General features: G+C 43.7%; 1 protein-coding gene across 1 annotated transcript; it reads left to right on the plus strand.

Moving 5' to 3' along the window:
• The first annotated feature begins 8,911 nt into the window (after positions 1-8,911).
• LOC123191784 (protein FAR1-RELATED SEQUENCE 5) lies at positions 8,912-12,429 on the plus strand. Its single transcript, XM_044604391.1, has 3 exons — positions 8,912-9,114; positions 10,290-11,093; positions 11,588-12,429. The coding sequence occupies exons 2-3, from the start codon at positions 10,643-10,645 to the stop codon at positions 12,427-12,429; spliced, it is 1,293 nt and encodes a 430-aa protein (XP_044460326.1). The 5' UTR covers positions 8,912-9,114; positions 10,290-10,642.
• Positions 12,430-13,616: the final 1,187 nt, after the last annotated feature.

Below are 13,616 nucleotides of genomic sequence, written 5' to 3' on the forward strand. Positions count from 1 at the left end.
TTCCGTCGTTGCGACGCCAAAGCCGATGGGATACCCGAGCGTCCTTTCTTGAGTTGGAACCGAGCCGAGGCAAGTTATAGTTCTCCTATGTTTGCTCACGTTGGCAACAATGATTGATCTGATTGGATTCAGGATTAAACTTTCCTTTTTATACATCAGGAATAGAACTTTCTTCCTTTGCCGTAGCTGTAGTATCTAGGTTTCCATCAACTGTACGTGTTGGAATTGATTATCTAAAAACATGAGTTGAAATTATTGGTCTCCGTACATGATACATACAGTTTTTTTTTGTGAAGCCTTATTAGACACTAAATCATAGGCGTACCTGTTTTTTTGTGAAGCCTTAATTTCATAGGCGTACGTGGTCCCCTTTTTTCCCAAAGCTGGATATTCTTTCCTAAATTCCTTAGTTACATCTAGATGATTACGTTTCCTAGATTCCACTAAAAAAGATGTTGCACAGACGTGACAACATGCAGGTCCAATAAGCTGATAAATATATATTAGCATGTTACGTAAAAAACTTCTAAATCTCGGCCATTAATTTTCAAATCAAACGGTGCAAATAATATTAACATATGTGGATAAATGCAATAGCTTGTTTGCCTCTTGTCTTAAGTATATAATAGATAGCTTGCTTGATTAGCATACTTGGAGTATTACTATTTTTATGTCAATAATAAAATTTTATCTTGAATCTTTCGGATCTGAACATTCATGCCACAATAGAGAAAAATACATTGAAGAATATTCTAGAAAGCATTCCACATCAAAAAATTCTGTTTTTATCATTTACCTACTCGAGGACGAGCAGGAATTAAGCTTGGGGATGCTGATACGCCTCCAACGTATCTATAATTATTGATTGTTCCATGCTATTATATTATCTGTTTTGGATGTTAATGGGCTTTATTTTACACTTATATATTATTTTTGGGACTAACCTATTAACCTGAGGCCCATCCCAAATTGCTGTTTTTTTGCCTATTTCAGTGTTTCGTAGAAAAGGAATATCAAACGGAGTCCAAACGGAATGAAACCTTCGGGAACGTGATTTTTGGAACAAACGTGATCCAAAGGACTTGGAGTGGACGTCAAGCAATCAACGAGGCGGCCACGAGGCAGAGGGGCGCGCCCTCCCCCTTGTGGGCCCCTCGTAGCTCCACCGACCTACTTCTTCCTCCTATATATGTTCACATACCCCGCAAACATCCAGGAGCACCACGAAACCCTATTTCCACCGCCGCAACCTTCTGTACCCAAGAGGTCCCATCTTGGGGCCTTTTCCAGAGCTCCGCCGGAAGGGGCATTGATCATGGAGGGCCTCTCCGATGATGTGTGAGTAGTTTACCTCAGACCTTCGGGTCCATAGTTATTAGCTAGATGGCTTATTCTCTCTGTTTGGATCTCAATACAAAGTTCTCCTCGATTCTCTTGGAGATCTATTCGATGTAACTCTTCTTTTTGCGGTGTGTTTGTCAAGATCCAATGAATTGTGGGTTTATGATCCAGATTATCTATGAACAATATTTGAATCTTCTCTGAATTCTTTTATGTATGATTGGTTTATCTTTGCAAGCGTTTTCGAATTATCAGTTTGGTTTGGCCTACTAGATTGATCTTTCTTGCAATGGGAGAAGTGCTTAGCTTTTGGTTCAATCTTGCGATGCTCGATCCCAGTGACAGAAAGGGAAACGACACATATTGTGTTGTTGCCATCGAGGATAAAAAGATGGGGTTTATATCATATTGCATGAGTTTATCCCTCTACATCATGTCATCTTGCTTAAGGCGTTACTCTGTTCTTATGAACTTAATACTCTAGATGCATGCTGGATAGTGGTCGATGTGTGGAGTAGTAGTAGTAGATGCAGGCAGGAGTCGGTCTACTTGTCGCGGACTTGGTGCCTATATACATGATCATGCCTAGATATTCTCATAATTATTCGCTTTTCTATCAATTGCTCGACAGTAATTTGTTCACCCACCGTAATACTTATGATATCTTGAGAGAAGCCACTAGTGAAAGCTATGGCCCCCGGGTCTATTTTCCATCATACAAGTTTCTAATCTATTTTATTTTGCAATCTTTACTTTCAATCTATATCATAAAAATACCAAAATACTTATCTTATTATTATCATCTCTATCAGATCTCACTCTTGCAAGTGGCCGGGAAGGGATTGACAACCCCTTTATCGCGTTGGTTGCGAGGTTCTTATTTGTTTGTGTAGGTACGAGGTGACTCGCGCGTGGTCTCCTACTGGATTGATACCTTGGTTCTCAAAAACCGAGGGAAATACTTATGCTGCTTTACTGCACCACCCTTTCCTCTTCAAGGGAAAACCAATGCATTGCTCAAGAGGTAGCATACATGCCAGCGCCAGCGCCCATGCCCGTGCCCATGCGTGCCCCTCCACCCACCGCTGCGCCAGTCCTCGTGCGTTTGGCTGCACCAGCCACGGTCATGCCCCTATGCGCGCCCCCCTTAGCGGCATGGGATGCCGCCGTCGACCGCTACCTCTCAATGCCGCTAGCTGCCGTCCTCCCGTGCCCTGGCCGTCGATCACGCGACGACATGATGTTTGATTTACAAGTGAAAAACATTCTGTGCTATATTGAAGACTTCAACAATAGCGTCCTGGAGGACGACAACGACAACGACGACGCGACACGCTGCCTCCGCCGCCGCCGGAAATATTTTTTTAGGTTTGAGCGAACTTGCGTTTTTCTCTCTTAATGTACAGACTTATCAAACAATTTTCTTTTGAAAAAAATGTCAATGGTTTTTAAATATAAAATACTCATCGCAAACATTTTAGTTAGAACACCCATATGCAAACTGACAGCTTCCCCAAGAAGCCAAGGGAAAATGTGCCGAGCAGGATTTTTGCGGCTCTTGATCGCAAACGTTTTAGATAGGACACCCGCATGCAAAGTGAGAACAGGATTTGTGCATCTCTTCAACACAAACGGTTCTTTTGGATGACCTATGTGCAACCACTTACAAACAATTTGGTAAGATTTGCATTTATCATATTGGGTATGTTGCCATTTGTCAAACTGGAAAGATTTTCATTTATTGATCTAGTAACATTGCCATTTGTCAACCTTGTAACACTGCGATTTGTCAAAATATGAAGCTAAAAATCACTAGCAGTATCTAATTTTTGCAACTAAAATTCAGTAATTAAGCATAGATTTCATTCATAGGTTAAGCAGTCGTTCTTTATACAAACAGTTCAACTCGACAGCTGAACCGACCAAACATTTCACCAATTGTTGCCAACCACGTACTGAAATAACTAGTTCTACTTTATATACTAGCTAATTTTAAGTACGTTGTAAAGTTCCACCACATCTATAGTCAGATGAACTGAACAAAATATCCCCTAAATACTACAACTACTACTATGGAGGGGCTTTGTACTACTTCCGGCTGCCTCTCCTCTACCGACCGCACTCAGTAAGAGGCAGAGGAGGAGAAGCCTACCGACGAGCTGGACAACTGCAATACGGTGCCTGCCGCTGCTGCAGCTTCAGTGACGCTCACCTCGAACACCCTCTGCCGCTCCAGACGACCCTCTCGAAGTGGCGGTTCTCCTCGTAGATCTCCTGATTCCTCGCCTCTGAGGCGGCGTGTGCCGCGGCCACGGAAGTGGTAAGGCTCTTTGCATGCTCGATGAGGTCCTCCTCCTCCTCCTGCAGGAACTCGGTATAGCATGCAAGGTCGTTGACGCACGTGCGGGCATCCACCTCCGCCTCCCGCCTTCGAGCGGCGGTGGTGGAGCGGGTGATGAGCTCGACGGTCTACGGTGGGCTGGCGGCCATGGCGACCGATGATGGGGTGGTGGCCACGACCACCACCTCCTGCCTTCGGGCTGTGGTGGCGGAGCGGGTGATGGGCACGGTGACCGGCAGTAGGGTGGCGGCCACGACGGCCACGTCCCGCCTTCGGGCCACGGCGGCGAAGCGGGCGATGGCCCTGGCTTTCGACGGTGGTGTGGCGGCAACGGCGGCCGAAAACAGCTGCCGACGGTGGTGTGGAGCGTGTGGTGGGTGTTCCACGCACACCCAACAGGGACACCACACGCACTACACTACGCTGGGGACTGAGCCATCGCCGTGGTGTAGCCTCCCAGCTGGAGCTGTCCTCTTATGACGGCGGAGTGGCTGAGCAACGACAATGCACCGGAGCCATTGGCGATTGTGGGAGAAGTAGATGAGATAAGCTACAGGAAAGGAGGGGAAAACGCGACACAGGACTCGCCGGCCGTGAGGGTTTGTATAGCAGGCCTGTAAGCATTGGGATTTTGGGGGATTTCACCGAGTAGGGCGGGAAGCTTGCCCGGGAACCTGCGAGGTTGTGTGGGAACGGGCTCACCGGCGATTCATTGGCGCCACCGTTTGGCCAAAATAACGCCCCCGCGCGCTGCGCAAGCTTGCGCTGTAAGCCGTCTGCGGCAGCGAGGTGACAAGACGTGTGAGAGGAGGATGAAAGGCCATGCACACATACGGTTAATAAAAACACATTTTCGATTTAATTACCCACTGTACCCCATCCTGGTTTATAAGTATGATTGAACTAATAAAATACGAGTGCATGTCACCAAAGATTATATAGTTGGATTCGTATTTCAACATAGTTCCCAATTATATAATTTTTATAACATGCATTAACATTTTGTTGGTTAAATTTGAGGGCAAAGTATGGCATGGAATATAAAGGGGACTATAGACCAAGGCAGAGGTAGTAGCACATGATCGCTCTCTACGCAGCGACGCAACTGTCGGCCGGCTTGTAGGCGACCATTTCCTGCGTGTTCAACTACTCTATGCGTGCGGTTGCTTGCGGTTTAGGCGGCCGTAGGGTGCTCTGCTCGCGTCCCACCACATGCGCTCTGCTCTCGCATCCCTCCAGGTGCTCTGCCCTCGTCCCTCCACGTGTGCTGCCAGTGTTTGGGGCCGGCGCACGATCACACACGTTCGTGTGCATGCGGTTGCGCAGGGCGCGGCGCAACAATGCAGTTACCCGCTGCAAAAACTGCCATGCGGACGCGCCGAGAATCCAGGCCGCCCGTCCCCCATATATTCCTACGACCATTTACCTTCATCTCTCGCATCACATGACACAATAAGCACACCCACGACGACACATACAGAGAGGACATCCAGCGGTTCCAATGGCGATCCCCGTGGCTCCAATGGCGCTCCCAGCGGCCGACGACGACAACGGCGGGCAGTTCACCATGCATCACGTAGTGGACACCCACGTGAGGGGGAAGGCCCTCTCGATGGTGTACACGAACGATCCGGTCTCGGTGGAGAGCTCCATCCAAACTATGGAGCAGTTCCTTGCCGAGGACAAGTACCAAGTGGTCGGCTTCGACCTCGAGTACACCATCGGTCGTGCCGGGCATGATCAGAAGGTTGTCGTCACCCAGTTGTGCGTGCGACATGACGTCCTTGTCTACCACTACCACCTTGCCACAAGGCCTTGCGAGCGTTTCTCCAGGTTTATCAATAGCTCCGACTACAGTTTCGCTACGGTGGACACCACCAACAATCTAAAAGCGCTCAAGGTTTCGGGCTTGAAATGCCCGAATCTTGTCAACATCCAGCACCACTACAAGGTTTGGGGCAGCGAAAAAAACAAACTGATCTCCCTGGTTGACCTCACCTCGGCCATCATCGACCCCTACTACATGAAGACAAAGGATAAGAGCAAGAAGGATAAGAACGCCTGGCACAGTGTGTGGCATGAGAGACTGGATGAACAACATGTCAAGTACGTGGCCAAGGACGCATACACAAGCTACGAGATGTATAGGCAGATCGTTGACATGAGGAAGTGTCTTCTTCCTGCCCCAGACGAGGGATCGAGCCACAGAGCAGTGGTGGGAGCGTCACAAGAAGTAGATGGCTATACGATCATTTCTCCTACTTTAGAATGCATGCAATTGTTTATTGAGGTGTGTGCGAATGATCTGTATAGTCACTTATGTAATTGGATGTCTATTTTTGTTATATATATACATGTTATTCTTCCGTAGACAGAGCAAATCACATGGCTTAGTAGCAGCAATCGTTTGTGTTATTATTGGTCTTTGCACACATTTCTGATTACATACCTGTTTGTCGCGTATCACACATCTTGTTTAGTTGAACCGTTTCCATTGTGATACCTAATCAGACACAGTTCATCCTAGTGAACCGTATGCTGTATATCGCACACACCTTCATCTGGCTGCCTGTTTCTTTTGTTCCTCCTCATCACAAACAGTTAATTGAACTGAACCATATGCCCTGCATCGCACACGCAACTAAAATCTGAACCGTGTTTGATGCATCCGTCATCGCAAACGTTTTGCACCTTTTTGACAGTTTTTACACTCCCGTTTGCGATTATGGCATCGCACACAGTTTCGTCGAAGGGTCTCTGATCGTAGTGTCACGTTTGGACCATCCTGCAGTAGTGTTAGTTCATTAAGGAGCATCACATGACCACATCCTGGCCAAGGTAATGCCAAACCAGACGAACCAAGCAACAGGGCACCAACCCGAGAAATTATCAAACCTGAGTGTAGGAGTCAAAGCATGTGACAAAGAGGACCCATAGATCTTAATCCTATGATTGGGTTACCTTGATGAATTACATAGTATTTGTGGATGCTTGCTAGGGGTTCCAACCATAAGAACATGTTAATCAATGGATTTTGCTGCATGTTAGCATAGGCCTCTCCCGCATATAAAATTGAATGTGTGGTTATCAGTTATAGTATCGTAGCCAGTGGCCTAGGACAATTTTGCAACACACATCGCCACTACCCCACACTTGTTATCTTTTACTGCATTGCATATTTAAACTCCAGTACCTACCGTGGCTTTAGTTGTACTCTATAATCTTGCACTGCCTCCTTTGCACTAGCAAATTAATTTGAATCTAGAGAGTCTAGGAAAAGCAAACATTCGGTGTCCGAAAGGTTGTATCATTGACAAATAGAACCTGCGAGAATATGATTCCTACTTTAGCTCGCTTGGGATATATACACTCCATACTTACCACCTCCACTTTGGAAAATGCTAGACAATTCCTTACACTTGGGGATTATCAAGTGGCTAAGGGGGAAATGTTTTCCAACCATAGCACATAAGTAGCATATCCAACTTTTCCAAAGTGGGGATTATCATGATTATTGGACCAAATATATGTATCACCAGTCATAACTCTCTCTCCCCCTCTAGCTCCCCCTCTCTCTCTCAACTCATAGGCATAAGTGCAACACCATAAAAATCCCGGCTAATTCACTAAAAATCCCTCTTACCTTTCTCATGGGCAACACCATACACCACAATCATAGCCTAATGCAAATGAAGTTGATGTCAAACACTTGGATTTTGATATGGTACTTACCCTGGAATGCGCTGGTGATATTAAATCTCTACAGGATTCAACACCACCCAGAATCCCACCAGATCTTCCCACAACAGGAATCCAGTGCCAAGAAAATTGATCAACAGTATAAACTTTCCTAAAAAATCTAGGTGAATAATATTTTTTCATAGTTTCATGCAACTCCCAGAAAATCAACCTCCTGATATTTAAAAATCTCGTGCAAGCAAGTAACTAAACATTTCTTACCATAACCTCTACAGTTGCAAATGATTCCTATCATTGATACCTGCTATTTTAATTCCTACTTCTGGTTGCAATTAGGCTCCCATACAAAGGATGGGGTTGTGCAACCTTACCACCACCATGAACCTTCTTATTTAACATGCTCCTTCTCTGCGCATTCCCAATAGCCATGGGTATGTGATTCTTCTTCACCCTGTTCTACAGTTCCTTCATAGTTTTTTCTTTTCAAACTAGATCTAGAGACTACTGCTGTGAAATCATCTAATTTATCTCCCCAGTCCAAAATTCTAACAAGGCTAGTTTTCTCCTCCACTTCATTAGTGCTTTTATGATGTAAATTAAATCTCGCCATCTCTAAATCTCCAACAACATCAATAGTATACACATGCAAATAACCAACACATGTATAGTTCTAAAACTTTAACATTGATATCATCATTGGAGAGAACATAGAAATAATTTTCAAATGAAAAATTATAACATTCCATGTTCCGAGTAGCCATCCTTCATGTAGCCCTGTTAGCAATTCTCTCATGGCCCACTCCTTCTTGAGCTAGTCTTGCACTCACCCTTGCAGGTTGGTCAATTCCCATATGATCTTCAACCAACCTAATTTTTTCTTGAAGCCTCGCACTTGTCTCAGAAGATTGTGAATTGTTTAGATCCTAAGAACAGGGTTCAAAGGGTTAACTGCCCCCACCTCCATCAACCACACCCACAATTGATCCATCAATTATAGTGGGATGTTGAATATCTTCCTTCCTCAGCTCTAGTATCAACCGAGTCACTATCGTCAGATGATAAGCCACTATGTGCTTGCCCCTACAGCCCTAGTGGCCTAGTTCATGTTCCTTCTGTTCTTCTATTGGCTCAAGGTGGTACTAGTAATTGTTTTTTGACATGTCAGTTTTATCACTACCTGATTTGATCAAGGATTACATAAACTCTTGAAATGCGGGGCCATCCCTAGGGTTCATGACGCCACCCAAAGCAGGGTTAAATGATCAATTTTATATTGGACACGTCTAGCGGGCTCCCGGCCTCCCTGGGATCGCTAGCAAGCGCCCACCCAAAAAAGAAACCACTTGGGCCCCCCGAACCGAAAAAGGAACCCACCACCCCCCCGCACGAAACTCTCGCTATCGATCAGGAAAGCACCCAAAACCGCTCGCGAGGAGAGCTGGCCATGGGATCACGTGCACCCGCGACCGAACCCGCCTTTCCCACCCCTTTCGTGTGTTGGATCTAGGCCAACTGCCCCCAGGCTACTTCCGCTACTTCTTCCCCATGAAAGAAGTATCTGCCCAGGGGTGAAATCCTTCATCACCGGGGGGAAGAACATGGCGGCTCCCAGGAACAAAGAAAGAGAAGAGAAGAGGGCTTAGAGACCAGAAGGAAGAGCAAGAAAAAACCAGATCAAAAGGAGGAAAAAAAGAGGAAAACCATACCTGGAGGAAGAGAGAGGGAGTCCAGAGGTGAGTATCCTGATTCCTCTTGTAGACTTGCCCTTGTTCTTCCTGATTCCTCTTGTAGAATTGCCCTTGTACTGATTTCGTTGCACACATCTTTGATTCATGTATTTGATCGTCAACAATCAAACAAATCATGCATAGTGTGGTTGAAGAGAAATTGTGCAACCAATAGGTTGCTTCTGTGCAACTAAGCCAGATAAAGTAGCCAACTGAAATAGTGTTATATGCCAACTCAGTAGATTATGCAACACTAAACCTATTTTGTGAACTAACTCAGTTGTAGCATCGAAGTATACGCACAAACTATGAAAACGAAAAAAATAAAAAGGCATGAATAAAAAACTTGGTAGGAACTTGACAAATCTAGAAGAAAACAACCAATATATGATGACGCACAATATACAATATGTTCTGATATAATCTGCAAATATAGGTCTTAAGAAAAATAGGTTCACACAGTGCCATCACAATCTGAAACACATTGCCATCAAACCATTGTTCTAACTATGGAAATCTAACTAAATAGCTATAGACAAATATAGTTGAAATCTGATTTTGGTTCTATCTTTCAAGTTGCTGTAGCAGACCTTGCTTGATATGTTCACTTGCATTGATCTGCAGAAATCATGCCCTCCCCTTCTCGTCAGACCTGCACGTTGTAGATACATAAACAAAAAGAGATGGTCAATAAAATGTAGTTACTGCCTGAATGTTCTTATATTGTGCAACTACTATGATGCTTGTTGCAACTTTGATACTACTTATGTGCAACTGGTATGCTACATTTTTATCCAGCTTGTATGATAAATTTTGTCAAACTTGTGTTTGTGTGACTGGGATGCTCACAATTTGTCCAACTGGTATGGAAAGTTTGTGCAATTCTATGACACTTTTGTGCAAATGTTGTGCTGCCTTTGTTCAACTACTATCAAAAAGTTGTATCTGAAGAAAAAAAACACCTAACTATAGTTGCTAGTTATTGCTAGAATGTGCAAGCTTGAAAAGTTGGAGAAACATAACAATGTGCAAAATCCTTGTTCCTATATGTAAAAACTAAATACTTGCAGTTTTCAAAACAATAAAAATGAGTGCAACGGTGTTAAATTCATGCCTAATTTTGCTAGCAACTATGCCCCAATACATCTTGTTGATGACTTTTTTGTTGAAACAAAATGCAGGTTGGAGCAGCTTTCAAGGATGATAGACCTCAATGCGTTGCTTCCCGATCTCAATGAGTTGCCTAATGATGATGTTGAGTTTGTACAACCAGGGATTTTCACACAACCAAATCAAGATCATGGTTTGATGGATGATGTTGATGTCAACATGCAATCAGAAAGCTATACACTTGAGGAAAAAACACCATAGTGGCAGGACCTACAGAAACAGAATTAAGGGCAGGGGTAGTTGGTGGTGATCGAAATGCTATGGAGGAAGATGAGGCTGGTTCTCAGCCAATGGAGCCGTTTGTTGGGACGAGATTTGATACTCTGCAGGGTGGTAAGGGTATTACAATGATTATGCCCTAAAGATGGGTTTCTCTGTTAAGATGAACACTTCAAAGAGGAATGCTTATACCAACATATTGGAGAAACAACAATTTGCATGTAACAAGTTTAGGAAACCAAAAGAGGATAATGTAGCAGCTGAGTTGCCACCTGTGCTAGATCCTATACCAGACCCCAAACCTTTGGGTGAAGAAGATGAAATGGAAGAAGTGCCAATATTCGATGGAGAGGAGAGTGGAAAAAAGAATAATAAGAAGAAGCGCAAGAGAGAAAGGATAAAGCAAACACAATGTAAGGCAAAAATGCTGGTTAAATTGAAGGATGGGCGGTGGGAAATAACCCACTTTGTCCGTGATCATGATCATCCATTGGTCGCCAAGCCTTCGCTGTCCAAATACTTGCAATCTCACATGGGTATACCGTGGGAGGAAAAGAGGTTCCTAGAGATACTCTACAACTGCAATCTGACTTCAGGTGTGTTCTCATTCACCTCCCAAAAACTTCAAACTTTAGACTATATTGTTTAATTCTCCTATGTCAAGTGTGCAACTAGCAGCAGGGGGTTGTGCAAGTACATACAGTGTGTTGTGCAACCAGGCTTGAGTATTTGTGAAAAAATTACTCCCACAAAGAAAACACAAAGTTGGAACTACTTACTGATTGAATAAGATATAGATTTACAAAATGGTCATAGTTTTGATGGCAACTCCATAATATTCATTCTGCAAACTAATATTCCTTATTGATGCAAGTAAACCTTCTTTTCTGGAACTAGTGTTCATATCTCTGCAACTGATGATAGACAAAAATAACTAAAATGTTTTGCACTATGGAATAAAAAGGGGGTAAACAATGAAAAATAAGTTCTATGGCAACCACATGTCAATAGTTGTGCAACTATTGTTCTTTAATCTACAACTGTTATTTCTGAAGTGTGCTACTATCTAACTTGACTTTATTTCCTGCAGGCTGTATGATGCATATCATGTCAGAATTTTATGGCTCGGAGCTAAATGTACTGTATGGACCTAAAGCAATAACAAACCTATGTGCTGGCTTCTCCAAGGACTCAATGAAAGAGGGGGACATTATTGAGACAATTGAACATTTTAAAGACTTGCAAAAAGATGATCTAGATTTTTTCTATAAGACAAAATATGATCTCGAAGGGAGGGCAGAAAACATTTTTTGGGTGGATGGCTTGGCACAGAAAGCTTATATGGAGGTATATCATGATTGTGTCTCCTTTGACACAACTTACATGACCAATATGTACAACATGCCTTTTGCTCCGTTCATTGGGATCAACTGTCATGGGCAATCTTTCATGTTGGGCTGCGCGTTTGTGAGGCAGGAAATGGAGACTAGCTTTGATTGGGTTTTTGGAGCTTTCCTAGAGGCTATGAATGGAAGGGCACCGGATAACATCATTACTGATCAGGATGTGGCAATGAAAGAGTCCATAAAGAACATATTTCCCAAAAGCATGCACCGATGTTGTCGGTGGTACATCATGAAAAAAGCTCAAGAGAAAGTTGGATGGTTGCTAGGTCAAAACCTGGGATTGTCTGAAGATTTCAACCTTTGCGTTGATTTCAGTTTCACACCAGATGAGTTTGAACAGAATTGGGTTGTGTTGATGATGAAATATGAGACAATTACACACACCCATTTTGAGAATCTGTACAAATATAGGAACACTTGGGTGCCATGTTACTTCAAGAATAGATTTTTCCATTCTTGCAGTCTACACAATGAAGTGAGAGGTTCAATGCAGTCTTCAAGCGGTATGTCAACTGCTACCTGTTGAGCACTGCGTTGGTTTTCCCTTGAAGAGGAAAGGGTGATGCAACAAAGTAGCGTAAGTATTTCCCACAGTTTTTGAGAACCAATGTATCAATCCAGTAGGACGCTACGCGCGAGTACCTCGCACCTACACAAAACAAATAAATCCTCGCAACCAACGTGATAAGGGGTTGTCAATCCCTACACGGTCACTTACGAGAGTGAGATCTGATAGATATGATAAGATAATATTTTTGGTATTTTTATGCTAAAGATGCAAAGTAAAATAAAAGCAAAGTAAAAAAAAGCAAAGAAAATAACTAAGTGTTGGGAGATTAATATGATGGAAGATAAACCCGGGGGCCATAGGTTTCACTAGTGGCTTCTCTGAAGAGCATAAGTATTTTATGGTGGGTAAACAAATTACTATTGAGCAATTGACAGAATTGAGCATAGTTACGAGAATATCTAGGTATGATCATGTACATAGGCATCACGTCCGAGACAAGTAGACCGACTCCTGCCTGCATCTACTACTATTACTCCACACATCGACCGCTATCTAGCATGCATCTAGAGTATTAAGTTCATAAGAACAGAGTAACGCCTTAAGCAACATGACATGATGTATAGGGATAAATTCATGCAATATGATAAAAACCCCATCTTGTTATCCTCGATGGCAACAATACAATATGTGCCTTGCTGCCCCTACTGTCACTGGGAAAGGACACCGCAAGATTGAACCCAAAGCTAAGCACTTCTCCCATTGCAAGAAAGATCAATCTAGTAGGCCAAACCAAACTGATAATTCGAAGAGACTTGCAAAGATAACCAATCATACATAAAATAATTCAGAGAAGATTCAAATATTGTTCATAGATAAACTTGATCATAAACCCACAATTCATCGGTCTCAACAAACACACCGCAAAAGAAGATTACATCGAATAGATCTCCACGAGAGAGGGGGAGAACATTGTATTGAGATCCAAAAAGAGCTACAGTGTTGATGTAGAAGCCCTCCGTGATCGATGCCCCCTCCGGCGGAGCTCCGGAACAGGCCCCAAGATGGGATCTCGTGGATACAGAAAGTTACGACGGTGGAATTATGGTTTTGGCTCCGTATCTGATCGTTTGGTGGTACGTAGGTATATATAGGAGGAAGGAGTACGTCAGTGGAGCAACAGGGGGCCCACGAGGGTGGAGGGC

The sequence above is a fragment of the Triticum aestivum genome, chromosome 2A (assembly GCF_018294505.1).
Source record: "Triticum aestivum cultivar Chinese Spring chromosome 2A, IWGSC CS RefSeq v2.1, whole genome shotgun sequence".
Taxonomy (NCBI): Eukaryota; Viridiplantae; Streptophyta; class Magnoliopsida; order Poales; family Poaceae; genus Triticum; species Triticum aestivum.